This window comes from Lepidochelys kempii, chromosome 6, assembly GCF_965140265.1.
Source record: "Lepidochelys kempii isolate rLepKem1 chromosome 6, rLepKem1.hap2, whole genome shotgun sequence".
Classification (NCBI taxonomy): domain Eukaryota; kingdom Metazoa; phylum Chordata; order Testudines; family Cheloniidae; genus Lepidochelys; species Lepidochelys kempii.
In genome coordinates, this window is record NC_133261.1 from 71,169,316 (window position 1) to 71,191,918 (window position 22,603).

The 22,603-nt window shown below is 41.0% G+C and overlaps 2 protein-coding genes across 2 annotated transcripts in view; both read left to right on the forward strand.

Annotated features, from left to right (window-relative positions):
- The window catches only part of EHD4 (EH domain containing 4), a 57,817-nt gene extending 48,408 nt beyond the window's left edge, over positions 1-9,409 (forward strand). Inside the window, exon 6 of the mRNA XM_073348662.1 lies at positions 3,335-9,409. Within this exon, the coding sequence (XP_073204763.1) occupies positions 3,335-3,871 (537 nt within the window). The 3' untranslated portion in view covers positions 3,872-9,409. The remainder of the gene's footprint in view (positions 1-3,334) is intronic.
- An 8,854-nt stretch (positions 9,410-18,263) lies between these two features.
- SPTBN5 (spectrin beta, non-erythrocytic 5) overlaps positions 18,264-22,603 on the forward strand; it is a 149,910-nt gene continuing 145,570 nt past the window's right edge. The window contains exons 1-3 of the mRNA XM_073350339.1: positions 18,264-18,335; positions 18,513-18,626; positions 21,332-21,448. Coding sequence (XP_073206440.1) covers positions 18,264-18,335; positions 18,513-18,626; positions 21,332-21,448 — 303 coding nt within the window. The remainder of the gene's footprint in view (positions 18,336-18,512; positions 18,627-21,331; positions 21,449-22,603) is intronic.

Genomic DNA, 22,603 nt, shown 5'->3' on the forward strand with positions numbered 1-22,603 from the left:
GATGTTCAGGTTTCTTTCCTGAGTGGCTGCAGTTAATTTAGAAACCAGTAAGTTGTATGAGCAGTAAAACAAGGAAAACTCAAGACATAGTTCAGGAGTTGGACACTATAGGAATAATTAATCAGGAGGGAGGGGTGACTGCTTGAAAAGGTAGACTTTAAGGAAGGATTTATATAAAGAAAAGCAGAAGAGTACAATCTCCTTTTTGCTAGGCAATCATTGATCATGGAGTTCGAAAACAGGCAAATAACAAAGTAGAACACTTGAGACTGGCTTGTTACTAAAATGAATTCTTCAGTGGGACTTAGTGTTTGAAAAATGACTGGTGTATTTTCCTAAGTCTCAGCAGCAGATGGCAGCAAAGTCCTGACAAGTGATTTCTCACACACACGTTCATGCTAGGGAAAGAACAGTGTGGCTAGCTGACTGATTTCAGAGTAACAGCCGTGTTAGTCTGTATTCGCAAAAAGAAAAGGAGTACTTGTGGCACCTTAGAGACTAACCATGCATCCGACGAAGTGAGCTGTAACTCACGAAAGCTTATGCTCAAATAAATTGGTTAGTCTCTAAGGTGCCACAAGTACTCCTTTTCTTCTAGCTGACTGAGTTGATCTTTGCTTCCTGAAACTAAACTCATCAGTACAGACTTTGTAGCAGGTAATAGTGAATGAATTCCAGCCAAATAGATTGATTTAAAGGAAACCGATAGTCTTTTGGTCTTGCCAGCTTGCAAGTGTATAATTAATTTTGTGTGCACACATGTTTTAAGAAATGTGAGTCAGCACCACTAGATTCCAGAGTTGTATGGAGCAGGGAAGCCGTGAGTTAGCCATGATTTGTCAAAGCAATTTATCAGCGTTTAACAGGTGGCTGAGGTTGCCGGGAGGGGAGAGGGGAAGGGGAAAGTTATAGTAGAAAACTACTGTTCGTAGGTTGAAATCTCGACTCCTAGATTGAAATCTTGGCCCTACTGAAGTAAATGGGAGCTTTGGCATTGCCTTGAATGGGACCAGGATTTCACCCCTATTCATCCCAAGTGCATGACATGGAACAAATTGTGTACCTCCCTCAGCAAGTGTCCCCAAGACACTTCAAATGTTAAGTCAGTTACCAAGATCTTGCCACAGCAAGATGGGCACTATTTTAAAATCCAACTTTTCTTCTTTTAATAGGTCAGCCCTCTTTTTGGTACCAGATATGTTTAAATGAGTACCAATAGAACAGGTATACTTCTGGTACTAAGAGACTGTAAAGACATGGACCTAAATCTAAACTGTTATTCACTAATTTTAAATCAACAAATAGATAACAAATCTAACTATTTACGTGAATATTTACGAGAAACTACATGAATAGCACCAGCTGATACCATGACAAACAGGAGGCACAGATTTCTGGCTTCTTTGCTTCAGCAACTTGAAGGAAATAAAGTTATTAAGGGCTACAGCTGGTTATAGTACCTTGGATCTGAACTTTCAGTACCATGACATACAGCTTTTTAGAAGGTTCTGATTGCAGTGCATAGAACATATGCACATCCAGGTGTGGGGTATCTATGCTGACATTACTCAAAGTACTAACACTTTTCATGTAGGATTTCTCTTATTCGTGTATTGCGTTTATTAGCAAAATTTGATTACTAAGCTGACATTTTAAATTCAGCTTTACTGTGCAAGAAACTTAGCTCCTAAATGCTATCACTTGTTGGATATGTTTGTTGTGACAGAGCATAATGTGTGAGTGCATGGTACTGCCGTGTTCTGTTAGCAACAATTATCTTTACATAAAATCTTGCCCACTTTCTCTGTTCTGATGAGCAAGATCAAGTCTATTGGTTGAAATAGGTGTAGAAATAAAAACATAATGTAACCATTTCTGGAGCTAAATATAACCATTATGTATATAAGTTAGACAGTTGGGGTCATAAAAGTTGCCGATGTATATTTCCTTGTATTTCTATGGAGTTTTCCTATCCTGCCCTGCTAAAAAACAGAGGTTGGCAAACTAGATGTCACTTTTGCTACCAATAATACCCAGGGGCTATTCCTTTTAGGGAACTGAGACTTTGACTTGACACTTGTCACTAGATCAGTGAGGACAAGCTGTTCCTAGCTGGCCTTGTTGCCAAATGCCCTCAGGAATCTTTGCTCTTTGCCATTTTCATTTTCACTTGCATGTTTGTGCTAAGCATTTGAAATGACAGCTAATTAGATAGCAACATTTCATAGCAGCCTGAAATATTTTAATAGCTTTATCTCCGCCATAAATGTACATCAACAAGGGCCTGATCTCTCATACCTTACGTGGGCAGGACTCCCACTGAAATCAGTGGGAGTTATAGCTGAGTAGGAAGGCCCAAGTAGGACTGTATTAAAACATTAGTATTGCTGGTATGGGAATAAGGAGATTGTTATTATTGTACATGGTAGTGTCCAATAAGTATCTATTACATTACCTAAAACCTGTTTTAACATTAAAGATATGACAAAAAACAGGGAAGTTCAGTGAACTTAGGTATGACATTTAGTCCTTAACTTGCCTGATAAAAAAAGATTATGAAATTGTAAATGAAATCAGTTATTTGAGTTGTAGAAGTTGGGGCAGGGGGGGAAATTGACTCTAGCTTGAGGGAGGTTCTGCTTATAACTGAAAAAAGTGCTACAGAACATCTTTAAGTTACTCTTAAGAGACATGGGCCTAAATAAAATTTGTTATGCACAGTGAATTTGTACTCCCAGGTTACGCTTCCCCTTCATTCCCTTAGCCACTGACAAAAAGGTTTGTTACAAAATTGAGCCCTGATGCTGCAAATATTTTGACTCATGTTTTTAACTTTCAGAGGATTCGTAAGTGTTTGCAAGGTTGGGGCCTTACTGGTGAACCTCACTCTCTTCCTGTGATGTAATTCCTTATTGATTTTCATATCTAAATATTTTCTTATGAGGAATACTACTAAATGGAAAACTTTGTCAGTTAACATTATATATCAACTGACAATTTTTTGTAAAGTATTTGTTTCTTGAGAAAAATGTTGTAAACCTATTTTATTAGGGAAGGATATATAACGGATTCATTGGAAAATTATGCTTAGACTTTTGAATTTAAGGTTGATCAGTGTATGAGGGTATACATATAAAATATGAACTTTTGTTTCTCTTTCAAGTGGGTTTAGTTTTGAGTTTCTGCAGTGGGAACTGTTTCAAATGAGACCTCTGCAGACAGACATCTCATTTGAAGGAGTTCCTTCAACAGAATCTGCTCTAAAAGTTTTCATCAATGAAACCTTTGCAAATGTTTTGTTTAATCATTGGTATGCGTGTTTTGTTATTGACAGGAACAGCTGGAGAACTATGACTTCTCTAAATTTCATTCTCTGAAACCAAAGCTGATTGAAGCTGTGGATAACATGTTGGCCAATAAAATCGCCCCTCTGATGAGCCTGATAAGCCAGGAAGAAATCAACATGCCTACACAGATGGTGCATGGTGGAGCCTTTGATGGCACCATGACAGGGCCCTTTGACCAAGGATATGGGGAAGGTGCCAGGGAAGGAGCTGATGAGGAGGAATGGGTTATTGCCAAAGATAAACCTGTATATGATGAGATCTTCTACACTCTGTCACCAATCAATGGCAAAATCTCTGGGGTCAATGCAAAGAAGGAAATGGTGAACTCCAAACTGCCGAACAGTGTTTTGGGGAAAATCTGGAAACTTGCAGATTGTGATAATGACGGCATGTTGGACGAGGAGGAGTTTGCACTGGCAAAACATCTTATCAAGATTAAACTGGATGGGTATGAACTGCCCAGCATCCTACCACTTCATCTGGTGCCACCATCACACAGGAAACCTTTGCAGGTGTCAGAGTGAAAAACACAGGGAGGAGATTAAGTGAGGGATGGAGGGAATTGAAAGCACTCTGAATCTTTTTACAGATGAGTTGAACCATCAAGGCTTAACATTAGGTTTAGAGGCAATCTTTAAATCACGTATCAGATTTCACACAAGTTACTGGAACCAGCAGCATAGTACAGAGGTTACTTGTGTAATAGCTCTGGTTGACCTTCACTGAGACAGGTTTATCACAAGTGCCTTTTGTAACTACTTCCACACCTTACATTGCTAAGATAGCAAAGCTTTCTCTGAGAATCACGCTGTCCATGTCTCACTGTATTTACAACCAAAAAGCAGAAACGAGGTAGACCACACCTACAATCATATACTAAACATGAATACCTAGAAAACACAAAGCTCCCCAAACTGTTTAGCAAGTGGAGGGAAACGCTAAAGCTCAAACTCACCTGTTTCTAGAAGGCATAGATTTGTTTAATAAAGATACTTTAGGTGCCTTTGTGTAAGTCCGTATCCCTAGCTTTAGAAAAGGAAGAAATACAAAGGAGTTTGCCTTCATGTATTGCTGTTGATTTTAATAATAATAACTTGTGAGAAGGAAGGGGGACATGGGTAGAACTTTTTGTAAGAATGTTCAGGACATGAGCAGAAAGAAAAGAATTTTTACCAGAGATTATTTTTTAAAATCTGCAATATATTAAAACTGTTTAAATCTGTCAACTGTGCATTGTGGTAAACAGAAGAGATGCTTCCTTTTGCTTTGTGCATAAAATAATGTGCAACTGACTCATCAGCTAAAAAAAGATTTGGATCCCCACTGTGTTGGGGGTGGGAATTTCGAGATTTCTGTTTAGCTGCTTTGCACGTTGTTTGGTGTAAATTCCTGAACTTTTCCAGTTATAGCACTGTTTGGTCCTGGTTCTTGGAAGCAAGGGAATTCACATGTTTAAGCAGAAACAGAAGCCTTGTTTTAAATCATGAGGGAAGGCTGTGTTGTATTAAACTTCTTTTCAAGATACACCAGACCCTCACTAGAATGAGGGATTTGGGATCCATGTGTGGTACCGTGTTAACACGGGGACTGCGTTAAAATTAATTGCAATTAAAGTAATTAAATTTGGGATCCATGGCCGTGACCGTATTATATGCAAATTTGCGCTATATAGACGCACATTCTAGCAAGGGTCTGGTGTATTCAGTGTGCATGTTCAGGTGGCTTGATAAATTCTCTTAGGATTTACACTCAAGGTTTACAACCAATTATATGGATATCTTTATGTCCAAGTATTCTTTTTAGTTTCTTTTATTTCAGCAGAATTTTGAATTCTTTCCTTTGTTAAAGGGAAGCTGGCAAATGTAGAAAAAAATGTTCCATTCCTACTGTAGCATCATCTTCAGAAGGTAGGCCACTAAAGGGCCAAGCCAGCTTCCACTGAAGTTAACAGGAGTCTTTCCACTGACTTTCACAAAAGCTGGAATTGGTCCCTTAGAGTAGTGCTTCTCAAGCTATCTGATGTGAGGGACCGGCAATTTGTTTTTCCAATGTGCGCACAGATCGGCAACCGATGGCTCGCGGAGTCTGCGGACCACCACTTTGAGTAGCACTGCCTTAGAGCATTGTTAATTTATTAAATAAATATTTGGGAAGGAAAGAAGTGCACCAACACTTCACTTCACTTCACCATCCTTCCCAATTGTACAATCAAAGAATATTGATCATGTGAGATACACACAACTGATTCGAACATCCCTGTTCTCAGTTCTCCAGAGGAAAGTGATTCTCCATCCCCATTAATTTTAATATGCTTTTTCTTTTTGCACGGGGAGTGGGGGATAGAACAACAATTCCTTCCAAACTTGGTAGTTAGTTTAGTTTATGTGCATGTGAGTGGGAATCACCTTATAATACATATATAGCATAAAAGACTATAGGTATCAAAAGTACTGTAATTTTGAGCACTTTTTCCCCTTGAATCCAAGAAAGGTAGATTCTGGAAGTACCTTCTGGGACAGACCAATCCAAAGAGTGATTGACTAACCTATTGGGTGAGGAAGGGAGAATTTCCTGAGAGTAACTAAGTAGGCAGATTCATTTATTCATGTCTGAATAGCAATGACATTATAGCAGAATTTTCAGAAGCCTTGACAGTTCATTGCTAACTTTGAGCACTCAGCATATACCTTCCAGTGATGTGTTGTACAGCCTCCCTCCATCTCCTCACCGGTTCCCTATTTCCTGAGTGTAGTTGGTTGAAATTTATAATTTTCAGGAATGTCCGTGTTAAGTACTTAAATGCTCTAAGAAGATCCTCCCCTACATAGCTTTTTTTCTCAAGCTTGTATACATTCAAGCTCTTCAACTTAGCCACTTACTTCAGTTCTTTCAATACTTTTGATCAATCTAGTAGCTCTTCCATATGCCTTCTACAGAATTCATGCATCCCTGAGCAGTCAGACCAAATCTTAGACATGGGTCCTTGATTGAAACTTCACCATGAGTTTGTATTGCACAACAGTACACCCTCCATTGGATTGTTTTTAATCATTTAATGTAGCTTAGTGTTATTCTTTGCTGCAGTTTAACAATATATTCCCGTCTTTACTACACTAACATGTAATATGAAGTCTAAAGACATACACAATATTAAAAAACACACCAAATGGAAGCAAAAATTTTAATCCATCTTTATGCATATCTCTAGCTTACAGCTATAGTAAGGTCTTATGGTATATATGCCAATAAATAGTTATCCATTCCTATATCTGTGTGCTAATTGTAAATATTCCATTAGAAGGTTCTTTCTTAAGTTGATTTAGGAACCGCTAAGATATTTCAAAGAACTGATCTAATTTATTCACAAATGAATGAGATGCTTTTTGTAATCAACTGTTAGGTATATTACATTCACTCAGTTTTATAAGTGAGAGAGGGCTGTCTGTCAACCATCTCTTCAGCAGCAACCACTTGACTGTTTGTTTGATACTGCTAGTATTTTTTGTTAAACAAACCAAACATCTCAAATCTCTTAGCACGTCTGTGTAAAACTGAAAAGTAGTACTTCAGGGTCTCAGGTTAATTTATATGTTAAATCCATACACACTATTTCATTAGCCTGTGGTTATACACAGCAATTACAACTGAGTACCTAATTCAAAGCAACTCTTCCAAAAGTAATTAGATACATGTTTGTTGATATTGAAATATTACTATTGGTTTTTTGGCTGGAGACAAACCCTCTTCTGGATCAGTTCAGCCATAAGGTTATTTGTTGTTGGTGCATAAGCTCTCATACATCCTTGCCCCAGAGTCCATCTGATGCCTTGGTCTTTGGAAAAGGAAGTTCATTCTTCTTGACTGTAGCAACAACAGTCTGAAAGCTCTCCAGTGAGTTTGTAAGATCTTATATAGGCATAGCGTGTTACCAGAAATCTCTGCCAGAAGTCTCCAATCTGTATTCTGCCCATGTGCTGACTGTGCTTTCATCTGCCCCATTCTATGTTCTCTGAGGCTTTCACATTAACCCTAGCCAACCAGTGTGATCTGGAGTTCTGAAATATGCTTGCTGATATCTTAAATATAATACTGAATACACTACTCCAACTACAGTCATCACTAGGTTGTGGAGACGGGGTGGGAGAGGATGGGAATTTTCTCAGGATTGCCACGGTCATACACCATTAGCTCTTTAACCATTTTACCAAGACTGAATATCTTACGTGTGTCTCTGGTTCTCTGTATCACTTCCAGCTGCTTTGAAGGTCTGTGTAAAGTTGCATAAGTCCCTTCTATGATATTCAGTTTTTCAGACGACTTACATTTTTTCAGGGATCTTGGCGCGTCTTCCATCAAGTAGGTTTTTGTGTTTACCTGTACCCAAAGTCTCCAGTTGAAGATTCTCAGGTATTCTGCTTTGTTCATAATTCCCCTTTACCTTTTCTTTGCCGCTGACTCTTAATGCTTTGAAAAAAAAATTTCTCCAGTTTTCTTTTGATATTTTTGTGAGGATTGCTCAGGTTTCCAATTGAAATTACCTCTGTTCCTTTCCTCTTTTATACATGTTCTTCTGACCTGGTGTTAGGCCTGATGAATCCAGTGTGCCCTCTGCCTTGTCTCTCATGGTGTACATGAGAAACATATACTCATTTTTGTTGACAAACCCTGAGAACAAAAAGCTGTTCAAAACTGTTTATGTTGGCTATGCTAATTATCAGAAAAATTAAAGATTACTGGAGCATGTATGGGAAAATAACTCCATTGTCCTGCAGGGGGCAATGATTTCTGTTCCTTTTGACTTGTGTTTTATTCCCTGCTGCTTCTGTGTCACCAAGGCAACTTGTTGACTTCCTCAAAGCAACTGTATAAATGACCCTTTGCATTTCTGGGCCCTTTAATGCTACCCTGTTTGTGGCCTGAAACCTACTTTCTTAGCAAAGCTTTCTCTTTACTTATCCTTTTGAGGGAAACAGTTTATTTTTCTTTTCCTGTCTGCTTTTCCATGCTTGTTTCCTCTTTGAGCTGATCATAGCCTTACACACATTGTCTGAGTACTTCATGCTTGCTCTCTCCTCTTTCACCTCAGCTATGGCAGGACAGCATGTTTTTAGGGTTCCTCCAGTGTTTGGGGGACGTGAGATGGAAAACAAACCCTTCCCTTACTGAAGAGGAGCTTCACTTCTTCCTTTTATTTCAGTCCCCTGCATGTGGGAGGCAGGCACTTCTGATACTGTCATGTTACATGGGCTGCAGTCAGGGGAACGGAGCATAAAGAGGCGTGTTTGGTAGCAAGAGAGAGAATTGCCTTCTATTAATGATGTGATTTGCACTACTTCCAGGTTTAATGGGGTTCTCAGTAGTAAAGTCCCTTCTAGCACAAAGTCAATGGGAGTTTTGCCTGAGAATGGACTGCAGGATTTGGTCCATGGGTGTTTTCATGAACAGAGTTGTAGATTGTACATTTCTTTTTAGGTAAGAAGGATACCAAAGAGCAAGGGAAATGGATACAATAATATCTTTCTTAAAATCTGCTGGTCCAGACTGTTTTCAACTTAAACTAATGCATTCTCCAATCCTACATGTGAAGTTGTGCTTTGAGAAGGAACTACCTGAGCGTTACCAGGATTCTGCTCTGTGTGAAATCGATGGAGCCATTTTAGACTGTGACAGAATGGTGACGCTACTTTACCCAGACAGGCTTTCAGACCCTTGTATCAAGGGTACCCTGCTCTAGTTAATTATTCTTGAACACTCAATCTGTTTTTCATTACTATTCCTTCCTTAATACAGTTTAGTCACCTCCCCATCCCCAAAACTCCAAATCAGTTAAGGGCAAAATTCAGTCCTTATGCATCTCCATTAACTTCAGTGGGGTTGTGCCCATTTATGTCAGGGCTGAATCTAGCCCCGGGTCTGTACAAATACCTTGTTATGTTTAATAGTGACACTGATCTTCTGTGTATTTATACTTGCTACTGTATTTTCCACTCCATGCATCTGATGAACTGGGTTCTAGCCCACAAAAGCTTATTCTTTAAATAAATTCATTAGTCTCTAAGGTGCCTCAAGGACTCCCCGTTGTTTTTGTGGATCCTCTATGTAATTTATGCGGCAGGTTATAAAATCACTTTATTTTTATGATAGAATATTGTTTTGTTTAATAGAAATTGAGACTTTAGAAGCAGTTGTACTGGTGTGAATGTGTTACATTTGTATTATCTCTGCAATTGGGCAACTGCACATCCTAGCACTTTCCCTGAGTATCTTGGCTATGGAGATTCACTGGGGCAAAATGGGAAGAATCTTTTACTGCAGTCTACTGCAGCGTAGAAGGAAAACAGGATCTGAATAGCTGCTGATCCTCCAGCCCTACACCTGCCTTACCGCTGACCTTTCTGTGTACAGATACATAGTGGACCTGGGCTGCAAATCACCACTGTGTGTAGCCTCCAAATCTCAACTCCCTGTGACACAATGGAACCATAATTGTTCCACTGCTTTGGGACCTTCCCTACCTGCTGAAGAGAAGAGCAGGATTGGTCCCTCAGTGACTTGCTGTCATTCATTTTCTCTTTCTAGTTTTGTTAGTGAAAAGGTTGTGACACAGCCTTCTTTCCACTCCTCTGTGTGCAGGCTGCCGCTTCGTGGCACTTTCAACATGGATAATGAATAGAGCCGGTCAAATTTTCAGATGAAACATGTTGATTTTGCCCAAATTTTATTTTGAAACAAAGCGCTTCATTTCGATAAGGTCAAAACATCTCATTTTAACTGTTCCATTTCAACTTTTTTATTTTTTTATTTTATGTAATTTTTAATAGAAAATAACTGCCAAAGCAATGCAGACAAAAGAACCAAGAATACCTGGACTTTGTTGTGAGATCAATACACTGCACTATCTGGGTCTAAAAAGTTACAGTCCAGCAACTTGTGAACCCATCAAAAGCGTCTCCCCGCCCTTCCACCTCACATATCCTTTGCCATTCTTTAAAAAGAATTACGACACTGGTCGGGAAGAGTGGAGAGAGGGGAAGGAGGATACAGGAGAGGGAATTTTGACAACAAGAAATGTGGCTCCTCCGCTTCAATGTTCTTTGCCATTACTAGAGAACTGAGTGAAATTTCAAGTTTCTATTTCATGGCAAATGCTGCAATTTTGAAATTTGCTTTTCTTCCAAATTAAGAATTTCCTGCAGAAAAGAATATTTAAAAAAAAATTATTTTGACCATATAATTTCAAGAAAGTCAACATTTTTTTCATTTCAGTGAGGTAAAAAATGTTGACAAGTCCTAAATGAAATGTGTTTTCTGATTAGTTGCTGGGAACTACATTACATCATCACCACCACCATCACTCAGTTTGACATTATTATTATTGTGCTCAGGAAAGACCCAGGACTGGGTTCTTGTCTATACTAGAAAGAGTTTGCCAGGCCTCACCCCATATGCCCAGAACCCCCCTAACATGACATACCCGAACCCCACCCACTGAACCTCAACCCCTGCATCTGGAGCCCCCCTGCACAAAGACCCCCTGCCTCCGGACCCCCACTCCTGCACCCCAGACCACCCTCCACTGAGCTCCCTGCATTCAAATCCCCACCCTGATAAGCCCCACCCCCCTGCATCACCAGACACCCACATCCAGACCCCCACCCTACCAAACCCCACTCCCCCAGCACCCAGACTCCCCCATTGAGCCCCAACCACCTTCACCTGGAAGCCCTTGCAGAGTCCCATTGCCCCTGCACCTGGAACCCCCACAACGAGCCCCTTCTGTGCATCCAGATCCCCCCACACCTAGACCCCCACCCCCCACTGAGCTGCCTGCACCCAGATTGTCCCAAACAGAACCCTTTCATCCCACACCTGGATCCCCTCACACTTGAATCCTGCCTGGTTGGGCCTGGCTGCCTCATACCTGGAAGGGCCTTATATGTCCACACCCAGTGTACAACATGTGTCTTTGGTGCAAGGTATGGAAACTTATACGGAACCTGCTCTTCATATGCCTGTCTCAAGCGAGCGATATTATTAGTCCCTCACTTTCATCAACTTGCCTACAACACTTAAAAATGTGTATCTTTTCTAACAATGTGCTGTTTCTACAGTTTGATAGTTTGTCATTTTAATTCAGTCAAAGAGTTTAGGATATATTTTCTGTTTTGTGTGTGTAACTTCCTGAGCACTGAGAACATGCCACTTTGCATTTTCTATTTTACACAATCACCTGTCCTTGTGCCATTGTTAAATATTTAAAGTTCATGCCAAAGGTATTGTCTCTCATTTTTAAGGAAATGTTTAATAAGAAATTTGAATATGCTTTGTATCCCTTTCAAGGGGTTGTGATAACACTTGCTGATTAATAAACTGTTAAACTACCTACTGCTTTTGGGTTTGTAAAAGTGTTTCTGAGAGGAAAAACAATTAGAGGAGGAAGTTTGGTCTAGTCATTTAGATAATTACCTCCTAATTACTACTTCCTTCTGTGCTAGGGAGTACTCTAGTCTATTTCTCAGGAGTCGCAGCACTACTCTTACCTAGCCATGTTACCATGGGCAAGCCACTTAATCTCTGTGCCTCAGTTTACTTCTCTGTAAACGGGTCACAATGCTTGCCTTACAGGTGCTGTGAAATAATCAGTATGGCCCTAGAATTCGCTGCAGAATCCAGTGCCTACCCCAGAACTGTGCTCCAGGACCTGTTTTCATTTTTAAAAAATCCTTTTCTAGCTCTTGTGGTTGAAAATAACCTTCCAACTATGAACTGAGTATAAACCAATGTAATGATGTCTTTCTGTGTACACAAACAGGCTGAAACAACTTGCTTTGAAATGCTCTTTATTAATTTCCGTGGGAATGTTAATCTTGAAACCTAACATTAGTTTAAATGGCAATTTAGCAGAAAATATCCAGCTAATATGATTATTCCACAGTCCCAAATCATTTTCCACACCTTCCCAGGTGCCAAAACATCCATTTCTCCAAACCATTTGCCAAAACCTCCAACTTGTTTCTTAACTTCGGGAATGTATGAAACCATTGTCAGTTAAAAAGAACAAAAATTTCATTACATGATAATTAACACAAATGTTCCCTTGATTTTATTATTTATTTGGGTGAAAATAGGTTTCTTTTATTTACCTGAAGCTGCTCCAGAAATTCCAGTCTGTCACATCAGAGTGCCACAGAAAAGAGGTATCCTTTTTGCGCAGTGTAACTCTAAGTTACTGAACAAACTAAAGGTTTTTTAGCATAGCAATAAGAGTTAACAGTGTTGTCTCAAGCCACATTAGAGGTCAGTGCAGCTATTGTCTATATAGGATGGTACTTCATGACAAATCTGGAGCATAACCTTACAATACTGAGACATGAAGAATTTGCGGTGGTTTTGCACACATCTCATTACTTTGATCTCGCATAACCTCCACAGCAAAACAAAAAAGTATTACTAGGTTTATGTATAGAAATTTGTAGCCAAAATCTCTGGCCAGCAGAGCTGTGTGAATGATTATTTCCTATGGCAGGTGTTTAAAAAAATATAAAAAAGCCACTAGAAAAACATACTGGCAAAACAGGTTGAGTAAATTTGTATTTTTTTTCCAAGAAAAAAGTTCCAATTAAAGAGGCAAGAAAAGAAAGAGAGGAAAAAAAAGTTACAGATGGGAGTCAAGGGGAATGTCCAAAGAGAAGAAAGCAGCAGAGCATAATAACAGGGCCAGCTGAGTATGAGGCTCAGGAGAATCTACTCTTATGCAATTAAATTTTATAGTTAGAACACGTTGATAAAAGTTGAGAGTGTCTAAAACAGTAAATTCTTAAAAGAAATTCCTTCCAAGTGTGTAGTTCAAGAATGTTGAATGGACAAATTCAAATATATTTCTGTAAAATGGAGAATCTGTAATAGAATGCCTCTTTGATTTGCCTCCCTAGGAATATGAGGACACACATCCATGGGTGATCAATGCATGGAAAAATCACAAATACTTTTCTAGCAGTGTTGCTTCTTCTGCAGCAGGAAGGTAGAATTGTGCATTTCTGAGCCAGATATTGATATACTTGTTCCATAAGAAGATTTGATATTCTGGATAACAGCTTCAAGAAATCTGCAAGCATGGTGAAGACCCTGATAGTTTAATAGCAAATATTCTTCAGCTCTTCAATCATGGTAGGAACTGTATGTTCCATGGGGACTATTGGAAATGGATTTATTGTGGTTAAGAATTTCATTGAGTTGGGGGAGGGATAGCTCAGTGGTTTGAGCATTGGCCTGCTAAACCCAGGGTTGTGAGTTCAATCCTTGAGGGGGCCATTTAGGGATCTAGGGCAAAAAATAGGGATTGGTCCTGCTTTGAGCAGGGGGTTGGACTAGATGACCTCCTGAGGTCCCTTCCAACCCTGATATTCTATGATTGTACGATTAAAAGTAGAAAACTCACCACATGTGATGCTATCCTGATCACTTTGGGCTTATCCAGATCTTTCTTTCAATGGACACTACTTGTGCATGCTGTCTGCATTTTGTGCTATCCTTTCCTGTATAGTCAAAATCAAGGGAAAGAGACAGTTGCAGTCCTTTGTCTTACTAAATTATGCCAGTGCCTAGTTTGTCACCTGACTGTTTTCTACAGCTTGAAAATTGTCAGCTTGAACCAGCCCACCTTTCTCCCCCAGCTGAAACCGAGACTCCTTGGGCTGGTGCTGTGGTTGCCCCTGGGCTCGGTACTTCTCTTTCTGATCACCTGTGTCCCATTCACATGAGGTAATCGCAGAACATCCTGGAACAATTCAATTTCCAATCTTCCTGGAAATTGCACAGAAATAGTCCCATGAAAGGTGAATGAGTTTACCTTTATTTTTTAGCTTCAACATTGGATTTGCCCTGCCTGCCGTCATGTTTATCATTTCTGCAGTCCAGTTAGAAACATCTCTATGGAGACATATCAGGCAGATGCAGTAGTGTTCATCCAGTTTCAGCAGTGCAAATAGAGAGGCCCATGTAGGTGCCGTTTAAAGCTCTGCTCTTGTTTTTCTTCCTTCATGTGTTGACTTTTATAGCTTTTATTCTCTTTTCATATATGTTGAAGGTCATGAGCCCTTGGAGATGGCTTTGTGCAATAGTGGTATGTACCTGTCCTTTTGTACATTCTGGTATATTGATTCTGAGCAACCACAAAGTTTTGCAGGCATTGGTGAGGATATTCCATTCACCCATATTCCATATCCCGTTCACCAGCAATAGTTTCAGATTATCCTATAACAACTCAAATCCTTCCTCCACCCCCCCCCCCCCCCAAATCTCTGCATTATTTACATGGAGAACTGATAGAGAGAACTAGATAGTGATTTTGGCATTGGATTCACCCCATCCTCCTCCATGTTTATTATTTCTGCAGTCCTCTTAATCCCATCTCTATGGAGACACAACAGGCAGATGCAACGGGTTTCATCCAGTTACAGCAATGCCAGTGCAGAGGCCTGGATCGGTGTCATTAAAGCTCTTCTCTCCTTCATCCTTTATGCTTTCAATGTTATGGCTTTGTTTCTTTTGCTGTCAAATATTTCCTCTTTGGAAGCCCCTTGTTCAGTAACTGTACAATCAGATTGTTGTCTATGCCTGTACACAAAGCATCATCTTGACAGTGGTGTGGAAACTGCAGGTGGAGGTTTGTTTGAGATGAGATGGAGCATAAACTGAGGCAGCAGCAGGCCCCACTCCCTGCTACACAGATCCAGAATGTGAGCATTTTACAGTCCATGAAGGTTCATTATGGAAGATGTCATCTGGCCAGGGAGTCTGGGCCATGTGGGAGAATGGGGAAAAGAGGAACCAAACTATAACTCCTATGAGGCCCTGTGGCACCACAGGAAGTTGCAGTTTAATATCAAACTAACTTGAAACTACATGTTTTGATTTGGTTCAACAAACAAAAATGCCTTGATGTGGAAATACAAATGTTTAGTGTTTTGATTGAAGATGTCAAAAATAAAACTTGGCAATTTCTGAATCGATATTTTTGTAATTCTGTTTAATGAAAGAAAATTTAATTTATTTTTCTGTTCCAATTCAGGAAGAAAGCAAATACCAGAATCTCCGATAGCATGGAAATCCCGATGGCCATCAACTTTAGTAAATACACTGGAAAAAAACAAGACTGCTTTTCCCTCTCTTTCAGTTTTAGTAATAATAAATAATTGCAATAATAGTGGGTAATATACTCAGGTGTATGCTATTAAAGTTGATTGTGTCCAGAGCAGATGGTCATGAGGAGTTGGTGGAGTTATATCCCATTAATAATGAATACTCCAGTTGTCAGCTATGCTGTGACTTTAGTTTTGTGGCTGCTATACTGTAAAATGCAACACCATTTGCTGCCACCAGGAATCCTCGATACTAGATGTGTACCTGCCTTCCCTGGCAACACTCCAGACTCACAGTGGTGTAACAGTAGAATTTGGGCCACAAGGACTGATCGCCCCAACTTATTGAGGTCAGAGGCAAACCCTGATTTCTCTGCAATGGCAGAAGAATGGGGCTGACAGTCGCTCACAGGGGAGATTCTTTTTTAAAGGGTGAGCTGTACATGAAATGAACAAAATGTAATTTCCTTTAACAATAAGTGCCATATCCCACACTTCACTTCATTAGTTCAAATGTGCTCCTCTGTGAATCACCTGAGGCCTCCCTCTCTCCAGATGTTGTTCAGGGGCTGACTGGTGAGTGTGTGTTTGCACAGTTCCTCTCATTGTGCTGACACATAAATATATGTTTAAAATGGCTTTATTATTATTGTATGTATTGTTATAAACATTATTGCTCATTGTCATACCTGAGGATTTAAAAAAGCATAAATTGAGACATTCAAGATCTATAGAGAATTCGTCCCATGGTCCTCTACTGCCTATAGTGTTACCACTTAGCTAGAAGAGTAGGAACTTTGTTCCACATATTTAATCATTAGCTAATGATTAACGCACATGTTTTATGGAAGTGATTGTACATGTCATAGAAAATCCCTGCCTTTCTAAGAAGTTGATGTGTGTCATACTCTGGAGGTTTCCTGAGCCTGTGGCACAGAACTAAAAAAATCCATTAAATTAAACTCAAGTGTCAAATCAAGTCCCCATAGAGAAAGGCATAGACATAAAGGTCCAGTTCACCCTTTGTCTGTCTTCAACTTGCTATTACTCCAGATAGTTAAGATTGACAAAGGGATCTCACTAAAGTGGGCAGCAAAAGGGTAGCTAGAATTCATTGTTGTTAAGTGCAAAGTAATGCACCATAGGTGCTGGAACTAGGGCGGGGGAGGGGTGCTATTGCATCCCCTGGCTTGAAGTGGTTTCCATCCTATACAGCGTTTACAGTTTGATTCAATGGCTCTCAGCACCCCCACTGTACAAAGTGTTCCAGCGCCCCTGTAATGCACATGGGGAAAAATAATCCCAAACTATACACACAAAGTGATGGGATCTAAATTAGCTGTTCGCACTCAGGAAAGTGATGTTGGAGTCACCATGGATAGTTCCCTGAAAACATCCATTCAGTGTGCAGCGGCAGTCAAAAAAGGTAACAATGTTAGGAACTATTAGGAAAGGGATAGGATAATAAAACAGAAAATATTGTAATGCCACTCTGTGAATCCACGGTACGACTACACCTTGAATACTGAATTCAGTTCTGGTTGCCTTATCTCAATAAAGTTATATTAGAATTGGAAAAGGTGCAGAGAAGGCCAACAAAAATGATTCGTGGTGTGGAAGAGCTTCCATATGAAGAGAGCTTCAAAAGACTGGGCCTGTTCAGCTTGGAAAAGAGACAATGAAGGGGTGATATGAGAGAAGCCCCTAAAATCATGACTGGTGTGGAGAAAATGAATAAGGAAGTATTATTTACCCCTTCACATAACACAAGAACTAGGGGTCACCCAATGAAATGAACAGGCAGAAGGTTTAAAACAAACAAAAGGAAGTACTTCACACAACACACAGTCAACGGTTGGAACTCATTGCCATGGGATGCCATGAAGGCCAAAAGTATAGCGGGGTTCAAAAAAGAATTAGTAAGTTCGTAGAGGATAAGTCCCTCAATGGCTATTAGCCAAGTTAGTCAGAGATGCAACCCACAAGCTGGGTGTCCCTAAACTTCCGATTGCCTGAAGCTGGGACTGGATGACTAGGGATGGATCATGCAAAAGTCACCTGTTCTGTTCATACCCTTTGAAGCATCTCACAAAGCCACAGTCAGAGACAGGATACCAGGCTAGATCACCCAGTATGGCTCTTCTTATATTAGTTTGACCTAGTATGTTCATTCTTATGTTCTTATGCTAATAGGAAGGACATGTCTAGTGATTTCCTCAGCATGAGAAGACATCTCAAACCTACCAGGGAAGGATCGGTATTCCATTCCTGTCCTTTAGCAGCCTAGTCCTTGCATACAAGTACTAACTTCAAATCCCTGCTCACTTTTCAGCTGTGTGTGTCCGACTTCAGCCCAGTTAACATCTAGGACCAGTGTGCTTTGTGACACTGCAGCCCTGTCACTTGCAAGGCACTCCAGGGCTGTAAGCTTACTGACATTAGCTCACCTGGCTCTGTCAACTGGAAGTCTAGCAATGAGAGCTTCTTTACAGCAGAGCTTTGCCACCAGCAGCTGGCCTTCCAGCAGTGTGGGCTCCCCACTGCAGTGCCTTGCTGATGACCGGTAGATATGCAGTAATGTGAACTTCGTTGCATCAATGCCTTGCTAATTTCAGCATGCATGACTCTGCCTTCACATTTGATTCCACCCACTTAAATGACTCTTGAACAGTTAGAACCTCTGCACTCCTTACTGAACTTACAATTTCAAATTCCGGCTGAGATTTCAGAGATAACAGGCTTCGGCAGAGCCCACGTTCATCAGAGCTACCGAAGTATGGAGGGCGGTGCTTTCTTTATCAGAACACCTGTGTTGTTGGCATTGCGTCCCAAGGCACATCTTCGTACAGTATGTCAGCGTTGGAGCTGCCTCTTACCTTTCTGTAAGCATAACAATCACACCAAAGGAATTTGTGATAACCTTTGCCCCCCACCCCTCTGCACTAACGGGTTGTTTCCTCCACAGTCAGATGAAGGGTTTGCCTGTGGATTATAAAATACCTTCCCTTTATTATGGCATCCAAAGGTCACTCTGAGTGCCCAGGAGGAACAGAATGCAGGAACAGCAGAGTTGGAGTTGAAAGTCAATCTCCAGAAAGACGGACTTCTGAACTTGAAAGGGGAATCTTTACAAACCTGGGTAAGTCCTGATTGTTAATATTCCTTGGTTTTCTTTCTCTGTGTGGAATAAATGAAGACGTGTGACTGAAGTCACGTTCTATTGTTAGTGGCCCCATTCTTCTAGAACGATGCAGACAGAGCTCAGCCTAGAATATCTCTTAATGAGAAGGTTTACTTGTGTGTGAGAAAGAGGGTGTGTTACAATACAAACCTGATCAGTGTGCGCAACTTCACCAGAAAACCAACTCCTTTCATGGTTCTGTCCGTCTTAACAATCGTGAACACTTGTTCAGTAGTCAGTGAGATGGAGAGTGTGGCAGCAACATTAGCAAAAAAGTATTTTTCATCGTATGTGAACTCTCTTTAAGGCACTATATGATAGGAGTGAGAATATCTCAGTCTGACCCTTAGAAAAGAAGAGCCTTCAAAGGTGATCTCAAAAAAGGTTTGAAAATGATGAAAGAGCTTTAATATAATTCAGGGAGATCACTTTTAACTGGTAGAGGTTTCAAAAGTTGAAGGAGGTGGGGAGAAATATACTGTATGAAACATATAATAGGAAATTGAGGTGGAACTATTCCATATGGACTAAGTTACAGGGGAAGGCCAGGAATAAAGAGATGTTCAGGAGACATCTGAAATTTTACTGAACTTGAGAACCCCTCTCCTACTGCAAGATCAACCCTTTCTGGGCCTTGAAATGGGGTCAAATTCCTGCGTGCATCTGTTTCTCCATTCTCCCACCTTTAGAGTGACCCTACATCCTGTTTTGGCCAGTACAGTCCCTTTTCTAAGCCTTGTCCTGGCTGTCACGACTTTTTTGGCAAATGTGGACATTTGTCCAGTTTCTCTTGCCAACCTGATCAGTTGGCAAGAGCAAACAGGACAAATGTCCACTTTTTGTCAAAAAAGTGGGGGTGCGGAGAAACACGCGGGGGCGAGGCAGGGCTTGTGTGAGGAGCAGGCAGTGCTTGGGTGAGCAGCAACACCAGTCCAGTGTGGGGAGGAGGGGCAGGGCTCAGGCCAGCCCCATGCAGGGACGGGGGCTTCAGTGAGCGGCTCGGGCCAGCCCCGCACAGTGTCCCATTTTCCCTTTGGGAAATATGCTCACCCTACCCACCCTGCATTCTAAGTCAGCAAAGTTATGTCTGGGACAGCTGAGACAATGGGAGGCTTGGTGATAATCATCAAGTGTTGGGATTAAAGACTGGCCAGGTGCGGAGAGTGGAGGGTGAGAGATGTCAGCCTCTCTGGGAACGTTCAGTTAATATCAGCCCCTGGGACGGTAGCATTCATTGAAAGACCCTTCTTTGGTTATCCATTGTCCAGACAGACAAGATGTTCAGTGCTAGAGCTGGTCAAAAGAAGGGAAGAAGTTGCGATTTTCTTTTTAATTTTAAAATTTGCAAAATTCCAACTCTGTGTAACTTGCATGAAAATTTCATGGATTTATTCTCCTTTTTTTTTTTATTTTGATAGTTCAGATTTCACTGTAGTCAACGTTGTGGTAAAGCAGACAACAGATGGTGACAGAATAATAGGACCTTACTCCTGGGTGGCAGGAGCAACCCTGTGCTTTTAACCCCTTCCTCCCCCATCCCAGGGATAGCATGTGTCCTAAAACTGCTTCTAGTCTTATTCTCATTTGTTAGAGCCAAGGAAGAATAACGTGTAGGCAACTTTCCATGGGCTACTGCTGCTTGCATCCCAGCATTGTTCTAACCCTCCCAGGTGCCATTTTCCAACACTTGCCAGCTGACTTGTGGGTTTACAACGCTGCCAGTGTTCCACCCTTTGTAGGTAACTGCAGCCCAGAGCCAGGCCCAGACAGAGGGAAACCTAAAAGTTCTAAAGCACAACCCTTGCATCCATTTCCCCTGCGGTTCGTCAGTCTGGTATGTTCCAGTCCCTTCTCTCTTTTCAGCGATCCAATGCCAGCTGCCTCTTTGTAATTTCCTCTTCTGACTGCATGACACCAAGATTCCTCCTAGTTTCACAGCTAGGCTGTTCTTCCAGGTAATTAATCTTAATTTCTTCATATACTAAATTCTAAAGATAATACAGTTAGAAGTCTAAGCAAGTGAATTTCTGGTCACTAAAGGTTCTCAAACTTGCAGCTGTTATATTATTTGTTTTTTTGTAAAACATCTCTCATCCTCATATAGGTGGCACAGTCAGGGGACTCCACTGGAAATGATGGGTGTACTGACAATGAAGGACTCATCAAAAGGAGGGGCCCACATATTTTTCATTCCCTCTCCAGATAGTCATCTGCCCCACCAAATAGACCATGGTCTGAAAGGCAGCAGCACTACCCCAGAATGTTCTGAAAGCAGGTGACTGAGAACTGAATCATAACACTGGAACAGGTTCTCAACCAACACATCAAAGGCTGGGTTGGCAGATCCCACTACTGCCTGGAGAGACTGAGGCTCAGTACTCCGTCGTCTGTTTTCAGGACACTCTAGGAAGGTGCTGCTGGCTTGCAGACCATGATACCCCTGATGGGGGTCAAGTGACTTAGAGAGAGAATGAAAAAGGATGATGTGATAGATGATTGGGCAGCTTGGTATAAATTCTCTGGGTTGTGTATGTGCTTGTGTAGTTTGTGTAGTGTAGGAGGGGCTGTGTTCAAGAAAGCAGAGCTTAACGGTGAAGGGAGAGCAGAGAGCAAAGTAGGAGGAAGAGGAAGTGAATCCCTCAAGTTGATGTTTGTCTTCTTAGGCTACCATGGATAGAGAATATGTACAAGGTCACATCCAGAAGCTGCAAGAGCAGCGTATGTCCACACAGAAGAAAACCTTCACCAACTGGATAAACAATGTCTTCTACAAGAACAATGTAGGTAGTTCCTCCTCCTTTGGACTTATTTTTTTCATTCCCAATTTCACCTTCTGCTCAGCCTTTCTGCATTTACTGTTACTGAATGTATAATATAAGCAAAAGAGACTCCTGTCAAGGAGGGTGACCCAATCAAGTATTTTTCACCATACCTACAAAACAATCCTTCTGATTTTCTTCAAGGTCTCGGTTCCTGGTCTCCCCTGAAATCAGGGTTCTGTCTTGTGGCATGAGTTGTCTTCCTTTAATCTCTTGACCTTTGTGTGAATTTTCCTATTTCGATTATCTTCTATGTGTGAGGTCCTGAGCTGCCTAGTTATTAGCCCCAGGGAGGAATTGCATCCCCCATGAAAAAATCTGTATGATCTAATCCCATTGATCTGGGGCTACAATGGCTCATGCAGCCTCAGTGACTATGACTATGCAGTCTTAATATGAACTCATTTAAAGTGAAAGAAAGATAGGAATTGATCATCTGTGACATTCACTAAATTGTGGCTCTCTGCAAGGCTTCCAAATCTTTGGGGGAAATTGACCAGACTGTGACCTTAACGGCCAGTGCTTGCTGCCTCCCATTCAACTGTGCATACTGTAACCCACAGTGGAGTGGAGGTTGTTCCAAACTATGGTCTGTTCTTGCTACCATTGGAGCAGTTTAGGTTCCACTGTGAGTTAGACTAATGTGAGCACTATTGTCTGCGAGATGGGCAGTGATGACCCATCAAAGACAGACATCTTTAAGCTTTGGTGGCTTTAGGGCAGAGCAAAGGGGTTGATTAAATATTACTTAGTATGTGAGAACTATGAAACACAACCTGGTTCTGTTACCCAAACAAGAGTGGAAATCAAGGAGATATCAAAGCACCATCTAGTCATATGTATTATTTCAGTGAAGTCAAAGATACCTCAGAGTTCAAGAGCTGACTTCAATCTTTAACTTAAGCTGCTTGCACATCAAAAAAGTGGAGAGAGGGAGAGAACTTTCAAGCCATAGAAGGTACAAAGTTGCGTAGGGAGCTTATCCATGTCTTCTCAGGAATGTACTTTCAGTTTCTGGCCCCATGAGATGAAGGAGCTGAGCTTAGATCGCAAGCTACATTTCAGACACTGTCATATGCCTGGATTCCCTGCCGTCCCTGGTGAGCGTATTAAATG